Genomic DNA, 13189 nt, shown 5'->3' with positions numbered 1-13189 from the left:
CCAGCAGGGCAGGTTGCAGGGGAGGGATATTCAGTTCCACTGCTCTCTCGAGACTGGGGAGCCTTGCCCCCACTTTCTCCGTGTGTAGAGGTGGAATCTGGGGCTCTCAGAAAGGACAGTGAGACACAGGGATAAGCAAACAACCTCAAAGTCCAAAGCCATCTGTTAATTTGGTATTAATAAAGTTACCAAAGGTCAAATTCTCCTCTTAGCTATACTGAGAGTTATGCTGGGAGCAGAGTATAGTGCTGTTCTCTCTTCATGAGGCATTTCCCTGGGGAATTATTAAGTGCAGGATGCAGCTGCCATGAAGCTGTGATGACAGAGAGCAGCTTGGTGTTACCGTGGCCTTTGCAGCCGCTGCCTTGCTTGATGATGGTCAGTCTCACAGGCAGAATTAAGGTACCAAAAATGTTATACTGACCTCAGTCTGTCAAAGGCTTGTACTTGTTTCTTGAAGGTGTTTTAAGTTTCCTTGTCATATTCTGTATCTGCATCATCAATCTGGGATTCAATCTGTAGCTAATTAGGTTCATTTTACAATAAAACATTCAGAGCTTTTTCTGAGACACTGAAGAAACTTGCTTCCTAGCAAAGTGAGAGAGAGTCCAGTTATATTTTCCTTGATTTTATTCAGTAGACATGTGTGACTTATTTCTAGAAAGAGTCTTTCAAAGTACCCATGGGAACTAATAGAAAAGGTCAGCTATTACATTCCTGCAGAAAGTGTTAGGCAGTTTGCCTTGCAGTCTGATGTTGTACCACTGAAAATAAAGAAAATGTGCTATCGTGCCCTCTCCTTTCTGTTAGAAACTAAAATGTATGTCCTGGCCACTTCACATCCTTAGCAAGAAGTCATTCTTCTCCTTTAGGGTAAAGGAGGTGACAGGTTTTAATCTTAGCCAACCAGTGATTATTTTTCACAGAAATACTTAAATAGCTGGAGAAACCCATTCTTCCTACTCTGAAACCAAGAGGAACAAATGTCTGTTGGGACTGCTTGTGGCAGTCAGTTCAATGGTCCCACCATGCCTGCTCTCCTGTGGTACCTCCTTGGGGCTTCTGGGGAAGGGCAGGCTGGGCTAAGATGGACTCTGGCACAGCATAAGCCATGGGGATTATGTCTACAAGGAACTGGAAGGAGACAAATTCTCCCTTCAGACAAAAACCTCTTTGGCCAATGTGTACTATTTTTATTGTAATTGAGACCGTTTTTTTCTTAGATATAAGAAACCAGCAGAAAGCTCCATCTTCTCATGCTGCAGTGTGTGTTGTTGAGACAGTGGTTCTTCCCTGTTGCACAGAAATGTTTTGATGGTCAGCCCATTAAGACTGGAGTGCATTCATATGAATTGTAGTGTAGGCTGAGGAAGTTCCATTAAAACCATGCAGGCAGCAGGTACTGTCAGGTACTGCACATGGCATGTGCACCAGTGCTTCTCCAGCAGCCATTGTGGCACACAGCAGAAAGTGACTGGGAACAGAACATTGTCTCTGGGGACATTTCCCATGACTAGAGTAAGCCAGGCTGTGAGACTACAGCAGCTTTGTGATGCTACTGTCACTGCAGTGCTCCCTGTGGTGTGCTCAGACTCTAATGCTGAGAAAGAGCTGCTCACCCCTGATGAGGGGCACTGCAGATTAAGGCATCCTCTGAGCAAATGCTGGAGAACATCTTGAGCAGCTTTGTAGTTAAAAATCTGCAAGGATTGTTGATGATCCTTAAGGGACATCAAGAACTGGGCCTTAGAAGGAGGTTTTTTTTAGTTGGTCGCAAGAGTGAATCCAAACCCTTGAATTCCGAATCTAATGACAGCATTTTTGTGGATATAATGGATGTAGAGAAACACCTGCATGCAGACATCCAAATGGAGATTCAACTTAATCTGAAGTTGAATCATGCCCAAAAAAGCTTAAAAGAGAATGAATTGGTGAATTTCAAGATCTTGACACTGACATTAAAGCTATTTAGGCCACCAAAAGCCAAATCACCCTCTGTAAGTGCCTCCTTCTGTGTGTGTTACCTATTACCTGTACAGGGATAATAGTTAATACACGGATACTTTCAGCCATGAGGCTCAAGTTAGTAGAGAAAAATTCCAGCTATGTTGGCTTTTTCCAAATATGGGAGATACTGCCTTGAAAGATCTTGAAGCTCTCAGAGGCATTTGCCTTGTTTGGAGGTGTAGAAGTGGGCTGCTTTCCCCCATATACCTGTTGCTAGATGACATTCTTCCCTGACGTCAGCTGCTGCTCCCACATAGACAGCCCACTGAAATGCCTTAAGAACATGAAATGACAAAATTCTCCTTTAAACTGATGGCATCTGATGAAATTACAAGCCTCTGAACTTTTCCTCTGGAAGCTGCCGCAGGGTGTGAGAAAGTCTTACTTGCCATGTTGATACTAGAAGCAAAATGTAAATGGTATTTTCACAGAAACAAGATTTTTAAAATAACCTTGTTAGGTTGTGAAACCCCATCTTTACAAGAGGAATTTGTCTAGGTCCCTGTGGGACTGTGCCTCTACCTCCTGCAGTTCGGTGGGCCAACTTCCACCCTTGGATAAGAGCAAGCAGCCACACTGATGGCAATTTAGAGCAGCGTGGCTGAACGTGTCCAGCAGGTTTGCCAAAACCCATCTCAGCCCACGGTGAGCTTCTGGGCAGAGGGAGCTGAGTGGGTCTGGGTTGGCTGGTTCTGCCCAGGTGTGGGGTGGCTCTGCCACGTGTCTGGGAGCCAGGCACGGCGAGGTCCTGACACAGCTCGAGGTTTCAGAAGAGCACTGGTGTCTCTGTGTGCCACTCTCTGCTCCATGACGTGTCGACACAATCAGAGGTAGCGTTTGTGTTTATTTCTGCACTATGTCCTGCTCTAGTTTATGCAAACCCTCTGTTTTCTCAGGTATATGAGCCCTAAATCAGACTGCCAGCTACCTGCTATAGGCAGGTACTTTTCAGGTGTCACATCTAAAAAATCTTCTTGCAGAGGAATAATTTTATCAATTTTCTATTTCACTTCCCTTGGCTACATACTTAATTATTGTGCAGGAAGCCACATCGCCCATAGGTGTGTGCCTATCAGCAAATTCTCTCTGAGATCCAAATCATTATCATTATTCATAATTATCTGCACTGCTTGATCTAGAGAAACACAGGACAAAGGAGTTATCATTATCTGAGTCACCCACTGGATATTACATCTGAGGTATGAATCTCAACTCACATAAGCCTTACACCTAACAGTTATGCATCTGTAATCAATGGCAGATTTCTGAGAACTCCCCTGCCATTCTGCCCAACAAAATTAATTCTCTGTATGTTCTCTCTCTGTCTCCACGCTCAAGTAATTTTAGCCACATACACATCATCTTTCCCTGGAACTCTTCCATAAAACATTTGCTCTTTGCAGGATCTCATTCAACAAAGCTGCTCCCGCTTCTGTTTGTTTGGTCTTCCTATTGCTGGGTCACTATCTGACTGACTTTCTGGATCTTTCTGGACTTGATCCTTTCCAGTAGAGTCAGGAAAGTAACAGTAGCAGCATGAAGTAACCATGAAGCCAAAATGCATCCCTTAGCAGTTCTCCTTTCTTCTCCTACAAGACCTGCTCCCCAGCAGTACTGCAGAAGTGCAGCTCTATGCAGCTTACACGATATCAAACAGTGACATGAATAAAAATTCTAATCTCCTCCTCTCCTTTGTGTCAGAGTTTTCCTGCTCTTGGGTGGAGCATTATTCTGGATCTTGCTGTAACTTTACTGCTTCCTTGCCCAGCTGTCAGTAAGACTTGAGGTGAGATCAGTACAGAGGTACTTGAGGCTTGACCTGATGGGAAAGCTGAAAACTCTGTATAGTTTTGACCACTGTCCAGACAAGCACAGATCATAAAGAACAAAATGGCTGGCCAGTGCAGCTGATACATTTATCGTATTTTCCAGAAGTATTTAACATCTTATATTTTCAGTATAAGTAAAATTTCTCAGAGGTGATGCCAATCACTTCAGCTGTGTCTAGACTACAAGAGTTAAGAAACATTTCCCAGTTGCCAGATAATGGTATGTTCAGTTTTAAGTTTAAATGACAGTAAATTAATTTTTTAACTTGTCATAGAGTTTATTAATAATGTATTTTAAAAATCTAGTGGCAAAATCTGATGGAGATATACTCATGATTCTTGGAGAATATCTCAGTATGGGTGTACAAGTCCAGGAAATAGAGGAATAGCAATGAAAACGTGCTTTACCACCTCACACCCACCAGGGTGTGAAGGCCAGGGCACCCATGACCCTCTTTCATTTCCCTCTGTCTCTTCATCGTTACAAGGAGTCCCATCATGAGTCCAGCTGATTAATTCTTAGCTCTTCTATAACTTGAATAGTGCCTTGAACCTTTCCTGACAAATGTCAGGGATCAGACTTGATGTGTTTTTTACAGGCTCAGCTGCTGTCTTCTGGTAGCATCCACCCTTTGACAAACTGTTTCTGTTAGGAGACAGTAATGAGTATCTCATTTGACAAGGAAACTGCAGGTTCCCAGCACAGGTATCTTACTGCTTTCTGCTGAGGTGTGGCTGCCTCGAGTTGCATCCCCAGAGCTGAAGAGCAGAGCCCAGGATACATCTGTGACAGTGACAGTGCACTGAGCACAGTGAGCCTTGGGATGTACAGGAACTGCAGCCGAGGGCTTCTTTCTCAAGGGCATGAAGCTCTTCACTGAGCACACAGGTGGTGCTCTTCAACTGCTTAAGACTTTGTTTCTGCTCTCTGCTCCCTGTGGATTTATGTTCCAGCACCATATTGTGAATTGTACCTATCTTCAGCTTCAATTAAATTCATGAACGCAATATGGCAAACACAGCCGTCCTCTGAAGCCAAGAGAACATCAAGGTATTTTAGGGAACAGCCACCTTCCTTTTACTCCGGTACCAACCCTGCTCCTGCAGTAGTACACTGTAGAATTTATGGTATGATACCTAGTTCTGGTTCTTCTAGTGGAGGCTTCAAGGGTTGGCTACAACACAAAGGAATGTGGTTTTTTGGTGGCCATGTGAAATGCAGATAGATCCTTTTCTGAGAGCTGTTACACTGGGAGGCAGAGCCCTGGAGTTGGATCTTCGTGGGCTCAAATGTAAGGCTTGTGTGTAATTGATGGCAGGACTAGGACCTGAGGATGGAAATGTGTGAGATTAAAATGGTGTTCCTTAGCTGGCAATACCAAATAAGATCATATTTAATATCTGGGCTAAGGGGAAATTCACATTATTTCATTCTCTTGGACTGAAATTGGCTTTTTGCTTAAAGGCAAGAAGTGTATTGCTATTACATTTATAATTAATGATAACCTAATCTTTGTACAAGCAGATTCAAAGTGAGCTCTTATTTTGACATGTATAAAATTTTATCATTAACATCTTTATATTCCTGACTGACACATGGCTAATAGCATTGGAGTAGATTAAGTCTTGAAGCAAGAGAGATGAACGCAGCTTCAGAATTACACAGGTGGTTTTTCATATTCTGCTTTTTCGTATATCTTCCCTTTATCAGAAGCCTGCCCTTGTGTTCATTTGACTGAATTATAACAAATAGATAGCAATTACCTTGCTGAAAGGACTCCTGTTTTCTTTCAGCATGCCCATCTTTCCAGGACTTTCAAATGTGTTTTCTATGCCTTTTCACTTTGAAAGGTGATTTTCATTAAAAATAGTACTTCATAAACGCATGATTACAAAGTGAGCAATAATGAGGAATAGTGTCTACAGTAATCAACTCTTAATGAGTTCTTATTCATCTTAATTCATTTTAATTTATAATTTGTCTTAATTATTGAGGTCAGTGACTTCAGGAGAATGCCACCCTTAAGAGATCTTCAGCAGGTATTTTGATGTCCTAGAATGAAACCTATTGCATTACAGTAGTCTTTAGAGTATTTATGGAGATTTGATCTCCACAGAAGACAGAGACCTTCTCAATACTAAGGCTTTTAAATGACTTTGGTTTATCATAAATTAATTGATACTAACATTATACAAATAAAACTGTTATTATATTTCTGGAAACTTTTATACAGCAAGTAGATGCAATCAGTCAGAAAGATTAATTATTCCAATTGAAATACAATGTCTTCAGTTGCATTCTTATTTTAAATAGTTATGCAAGGAAAGCCAGTATAATGCAGAATTAAAGGCTCTGACAATATAAATGTATAATTCAACTGCATTAAATCTAAAATGGTTTGAAGAAAGCTGGGCACTTCCCTGTTTTATGTGTGGAATTACTCATAGAGTCCAGTATTTGGATGACTTGGGGCAAGGGCTGGCTAGTTTTGTCTGCTCAGACATTTCAAATTCAATCTGTGCCAAAATTTCAGCAGCGTGTGAAGTTTCAAGCCCTTTTAAGTATGTTCACTTTGGAGTGGATGCTCAATCTGCAGGTTTATATCATTTTGTCTAAGCTTTTCTCTAGAAGTGGACAATTGAGTTGATGGGAATTTTTAATAATCTCTGCTGGGGCAGAATTTTGCCCAAGGGTGTGCTATTCATCCTGGCAGTGTTCTGTGTGCTCAGCCACTCTTGTAGAGACAGAATATCACACTGCACACTCTACTGCCATAGCTCTGGCAGCCTTCACTCTGGTATGTATTGTAGCTTATGCAATGGCTCTTAGATTCCATTTTAAGTGGAATGCATCCTAAATATACGGATGCTAGGTATTCCAGATGCTTGCAGAATTTTTCCATCCTGCCTTGTAAAAAGTAAAAAACCCATGAAACTTCACTGAAGTTTAATAATTAATTTTTAAAAATCCATTGATTGCATTCAATGTTCTTCCTAGGAAAGAAAGATGAAGTCACATCCCAGTGTTGAATGTTGCTGGGAACAGAAAGGTGCTTGTTTGCTAGGGATATGGGAAGGCATTTTTCAGTGAGTTAAGAGATCAAATCCTGTTCTGTTACAATTCTACTGGTAGATATTTTGGGAAGACTTTTTTGCAGAAAATGAGAACTGCAAGGATACACTGTTCATAGTGGATTCTCTATGTTCAGGATCAACGTCCCTAATTTAATGATCATCATAAGCCAAGTTAGGTTTGTGCTGCTTTCAGAAAGAGAAGTTTCCCTGTCACTTCACTATTCATCATCCTAATGAGTAGGCTCAACCCATCTACCCCACCAACAACTAATTCTTCCCCTTCCCCACAAATCAAGCAATCTTTTCTTACAGTCATCAGCCAGCTCAGCAGGTGGATTCAGATCAGTGCTTAGCCTCCCAGGAAGAGAGAGGGCAGTGGTTGAATCCCTTCATTCTGTGGCTGGAGCCAGCTGTGAAGAGCATACTGAGGACTGATGGAGCTGCTCCTGGGATGCAGGGATGGCACAGAGCAGAGAGTGGTTGCTGTGGGAGCAGATGGACCAAGGCACGTGACAGCCATGGCACATGAATCCAGGTGGTTTTGTAAATGAGAGACTGAAGTGCAAGGACTCACAAACCAACCAGACAAGCTTTCACATTAAGAATAAGGCATAAGATTCAGAGAGTATTTTGGATTTAGTAGGCTGGGTAAGGTAATAGCTGAAGACCAGAAAGCCTTTACAGACGGAACAAAAGACATGGAGAATTTTTTTACCAAGACTATTTCATGTGTCAAACATCTGGTCTTCAGAAACACCAAAACTCCATCTAAACAAAGGTAATATGAGGAAGCACTTTGGTTTTGACCTTCTTCATTAATTCCTGACCCAAACCCATCTATTCCAATACAATGCCACAAAACTATCCAGTGAGCTCTCAGACTATAAATGAATCAAAATGAATCTGAGACCCTATTATGTGGAAATGTCATTTCTGATAGGATATCCTATTTTTCTTTGAAAATTGGCCCCTATTGCTTTAACATTACAAAGGCAGCTTATTAAGTGGGAGCTATGGGAAGATCCTTCCTGGTAGGATTACTAATTATCTGAACTTAAAATGTAACCCTGTTCAAACCTTATTGCTTCTGTATGCTTTGGGCTTCTTTTGAAGGTGTCTGTCTTATAAAGGAATGTGTTAAATATTCTGCATTTGCAATTGCCATTTCTTTAAAAAGGAGGTGTTAGTGAAGGTTTTCCTTTCCAGTCATTTTTTTAAACAAACATGATTTTCTTCTTGGCATTGTCTCTTTGTGGCAGGAAGTGAGCTGTCTTTTGCTCCCCTTTGGGTTTATTTGATACTCCTCTGAGGTGCTTCGCTTGGGCCAGCAAGTGAAGATGGGAAATCCACCAATATGTTAAATATTTAGCACAGAAATTAAACATATCCCACCACATGTCAGCTTTGGTAGTACCTGATTATAAAAAAATATTACTAAAATATTGTCTATCTGAGTATACTTCTTTCTCTGTGTAACACAAAGGGTTAGTACATTATTATGGTGCCAGATTCAGCTCATATTTCACAGTGAAGTAAATCCAGAATCACTTTATTGACACTGATAAAACAGATGGCTAAACCTAAGCTAGACAGAAATGTAATTATATCTGCAGTGTTAGAGGTGAAGGTATGTTATTAAAACACCTCCCTCTTCTCTTTGAATAATGTGTAGGTCTTGCAAAATGTAAGGATTGCACTGACAATATCAAATGTCACTCCAGCTTCTTGATGGGAAAAAGTATATAGTGCAAAAGTGAATATGCACAGAACAATGGAGAGCTGCTAATTAGCCATTATAGGATTCTATTAATCTCTTCAATCGACTAAAAGAATTACAGTCATTTAAGTCTGTTTGCTTTAAGATGGAAAGAAGGCTTAACCAAAGCCTGTGGGCTGACGATAGCTGAAGGAAAATCAGATTCTGTGCATCTAGCTACATCTGTTGGTTTTCCTGGAGAAGGTCACAGCCATCTCCAGATAATGCCAGCTCAGGCCATTCCAGAGTGCTGGGAGTGTTAGCACACATTCTGCCAGAGGCCTGGCAAGCTGCCCATGGCCAAGCATGCCTGTATAAAGCTAAAGTGATTTGTGTTCCTGGGCAGGAGTTTGGAGTTGGAGGTTATGAATAGAAAAATTCTGGCCCAGATTGCTTCAGCATTTTCCTGTTGCGCTGGTTCATGTGAGAGGCTCTATGTCCTGTGCAGCTGCTTTCCTGTGGCCATCAGCTGGAGCAGGGTGGCTGTGCAGGGAGCACCAGCCACATCCTACCACCCTGTAGGCTGCCCATCCCCTCAGGGCTGTGCCTGTCCCAGTCACAGACCATGCTGGACCATATTACCCCACCAGTTTGAAATCTGGAAACCTGAAATTGTTTTTTAAGTTTCTAATGTTCATGGTTCTGATTTTAATCTTCCTGATGTGTAATAATTATATTTGCATGGTTTTCCTGAGTTGATGGGCACCTTCATTTTCCTGTGACCCAGTGAGCTCATATGTCAACAATACTTCCTAATTAATTATTTAATGTGTAATTGTTACCCATGTAATCAAATATGGTAAGTAACTGCATTGGGTTAAGGCTTCTGGAGAGAGTTAGAATGAAAATGCAGAAGAGGGAAAAGGGAGGAGAAGCAGTAAAGGACAGTTAACAGGAGAGAAGTGAAGTAGCAGTGGCTGTAAAGGTGGAGACATACTGCCACCGTGCAGTGATGATGATAAAAAGAAAACTAACCACGCTTTGCCATGGATTTCTGGTGCAAACCCATCCTTGAAATTGGTGGGAATTCAATGGACTGGAGAGCATGTTATCTCTAATGCATTTTTTGGCTCACAGATCACAATTAAAGTTAAATTCTGCCTTCTGAAAAATTAGCTTGGACACACTGGTCTGCTGCAGCCAATCCTTTACCTTGGTTGGTCACAGCTGAGCTAAAACTATGCAAGGAAAAAAACCAAATTATAACAGTGGAGCTTCTCTTGTGAGATTAAATGCAATTGCTATCATAGCAGAAGCTATTTTCAAGGAAATCTAGGATGTATGGGTTGCTTTTCACAAGAGAAAATACTGTTTTACAGTATTATTCTACAGATTTCTATGATTCTTATGGATCATTCTATTCAAATGTCTTGGCTGTGAAAATAGTGATATAAATGTTGTGAGATTATGATATTCCCAATATTATATAGAATAAATGTTATCAGTTAAATATTTTTAAATGCCAGCATTTCTGCAGGCTGCAGCATTTTGCTAAGAAGAGCATACACTTGTCAAATGTTTTGAATTCTGTATTATTCAGTAAATGAGCATGTGGTTAATTAAAGTAGAATTACTATACTGTGAGGTGACCAGATTGCAAACATATCTTTAACAATTGGCCCTTGTAAATAAAATAGAAGACAGCTGATTAATATCTGAAAATGTCAATAGATGCAAAAAGCCACCTTAGAGTGTTACCTTATAAAATAAAAGGAGAGAAGTAATGACATGGTCAATATTAACTGCCATCAGCTGGAAAGAAATCAGATTGTCAGGGATCTATAAAATTCTTGCCAAAGTAGAACCTCATTTACACATACAGATCTTCATACCCTTTGCTAAGAAAAGCGTATGTGACAGCTTAGAGGTTTTAGCTGCCAAAGATCTTTCACTCTGAATACAGTAAATGTCACATCTATTTATTTATCGTTAAATTTTGCTAAGTATCTGTAGAAATATTTGGATTTTTTCTATCATAATGTAGATGTTTAAAAGGAAAAGAATCCAGATTATAATGCAGCTGTAGCACCAAACCATATGTCTGCTAAATGGGAGCAAAAATACACCAGTGAATTACTGGGAGTAAACATAACCTAGATACTATCTTCAGAAGAATATTAAATGGATTATATAAATACAGGGTATTGCCATAAAATCATGCAATCAGACAATAGTAGCCATCAGGCAATAGATTATTTCACATGCTGCAACTAATCACAGTTGTATAGCAATTTGCATATTCTAAATGCCAGACTGAAAATATTAACTGGTGAATCTTGGCAAGCACAGTTTTTCTGCCAACTGCAGTGGTGGTCATAACAATATCCAGGCCTTTTTTGAGAGCTAAATAGAGGAATAATGCAGCCATCCTACACCCCAGCTTTGTTAGAATCTGCCTGGAGTCCCAGGTGCTCAAAACAGTCTTGTTTGTCTTCAGTTTCACTCTTCAACTTCTTTCTTGTAAGAAGACATAAAAGGGTGATTTACTGATATATTGGGTGGCACTGCACTGTGCTGTGCAAGAGCAAATGGTCCAGTGGGATACTCAATAATATTCAATGTTATGAATAATGTTTGGCATGAGAGAGATCTCAAATCAGAGTGGCTGTTGTGTTTGCCTGCTCTTTTGCTTAGAAGCAGTTTCATAAGTCCATTTGGATTCTGTTATTGTGTGAAAGGGAAAAAGTTAATAACTTTAATAAGAAAAGCCTGTTTGCTCAGTCTGGTAGAACTTAGTGGGAGTAATTGTCAACTGTACTTTCACATTTGGAGTCTCTTTGTTCTTTTTATATAATGTGAAAAGAGAGGAGGTGTCTTCATCCCATCTACAGCCATCTTCAAACTGAGCAAGAGCTGATTATCCTTGAACTTAAATTCTTTGTAAATCAGCATCCCAGGGAACAGGCTTTCAGTATTTATAATTGTAGTGCTTAGAATTGGAAATACAATGAAACGTTTACCTCAAAACTGGCCAGATTTATCAAAAGTTCTTATTACTGCACATTGAACTAGCTCTGCCCCTGGGAACTCTGATCTGAATGATATAGAGTGAAAACTTCCTCTCCTTAAGTTTTATGTATGAAACAAAGAACAACTCTGAGTATCTCTTCTTTTTTTTTTTTTCCTACAGATGATATGGAAGCAATTCCAGTCAAGCAGTTTGTTAAACACATCAGTGAGCTGTATTCTAATAACCAGCATGGGTTCTCAGAAGACTTTGAGGTACGATTTAATGACCCACCAATAAAATGTTGTTTTCCTAAAGTTAATTGTGTATTAATAATTGGGGACCAGGTGACATCTGTGTGAGGCTGTCATGTCAGGTAAATGCAGTGCTCAAATGTATCAGAAGAAACAGGATGATACCAATTTTCCATCAGCTATGAGCAGTGCAGGACTGGACATTTACACATGCTTTCTAACCACCACAGATTTGATACCTTTAAGGGGGAGCCTTCCTAGATTTTTCTTAAATAGGAAAAGCTGCCTGCAAGCCCCCAGGAGCAACATGAAGATACAAACAGTCATTTTTAACTCAAGGGTTTTCTTACAATTATTTTACTCTTCTTCTCCAGAATTTGGTCCTCTTGGTCATCTGAAAAGTCATATATCCCCTGAGTGAAACAGTGCTTGCAATGAATAAAAGTAGTAAAATTTGGTCTTTGAGAAAAACCCAAACTGTGAGTTAGTTCCTTGAGTCCTTGTTCATGCTCTGTTCAGACAGGACAGTGCTATTGAAGTCATTGATTATTTACCAGTAAAACCAAGGAGAAAGGATTTGGGGTTTAGTTGGTGGTATTTACCTAATGTGACTATTTTTAAATTTGCATCTTGTTATCTGTATAGAACAGATTCTGACCTATAAATATGCTGTCATTTGGAGATAATTCCAATGTAGTGTAAGTAGTTTTCTACCTCTGGGTTACCAAACCCATATTATGCAAGCATGGTAAACATCATGCATCATAAGACAGCAGTCAAACTTTTCCTTCACTTAGCCTAATCACAGTCACTGCTGAACATTTGGAAGTACTGAGAAACAGGAGAAGCCCCAGGAAACCTCATGGAGTGGCACTTCTGACTTCCCCACGAGCAAAAGAAAGTGTGTTTGCCTGCTGCCTGTGGATCAGAGCAGCAGCTCTGCTTACAAGCAAGGCACTGAACCAAAATAGGTGGCCTTATATCTACTGCTTCTTTGCTTACTGCACTGTAAAGACAAGACTGTATGCAGGAATTGTTTTTAATGGGATCATTTAAAACGTTTATTGTTGCTGTTTGGTTACTGTCTATAAAGAGTGTCTGCTTTGTCTGATGCCAAAAAAGCGTTGTGTAAGTTAGAAACATTTTGTATTCATGAGGAAGGCAAATGTGTAAGGTGTTAAAGTGATTTAGTTCAATTGACTGCTGGCTGGATGGCTGAGCAGGAATATTGAGGCATTTAACAATGTTGATGGTATTCAGGACAAACATTTATTCTCCAGAGAGTAGAATTTGATCAGGATGATCAAATGCAACTCACTCT

The 13189-nt window shown here is 40.2% G+C and overlaps 1 protein-coding gene across 1 annotated transcript in view; it reads left to right on the top strand.

Moving 5' to 3' along the window:
• PTPRG (protein tyrosine phosphatase receptor type G) overlaps positions 1 to 13189 on the top strand; it is a 395992-nt gene that overhangs the window by 353191 nt on the left and 29612 nt on the right. Inside the window, exon 15 of the mRNA XM_041425638.1 lies at positions 11798 to 11889. Within this exon, the coding sequence (XP_041281572.1) occupies positions 11798 to 11889 (92 nt within the window). The remainder of the gene's footprint in view (positions 1 to 11797; positions 11890 to 13189) is intronic.

This window comes from Onychostruthus taczanowskii, unplaced genomic scaffold (assembly GCF_017590055.1).
Source record: "Onychostruthus taczanowskii isolate IOZ18803 unplaced genomic scaffold, ASM1759005v1 scaffold9, whole genome shotgun sequence".
Taxonomy (NCBI): Eukaryota; Metazoa; Chordata; class Aves; order Passeriformes; family Passeridae; genus Onychostruthus; species Onychostruthus taczanowskii.
This window is presented reverse-complemented; position numbering and strand designations above follow the sequence as displayed.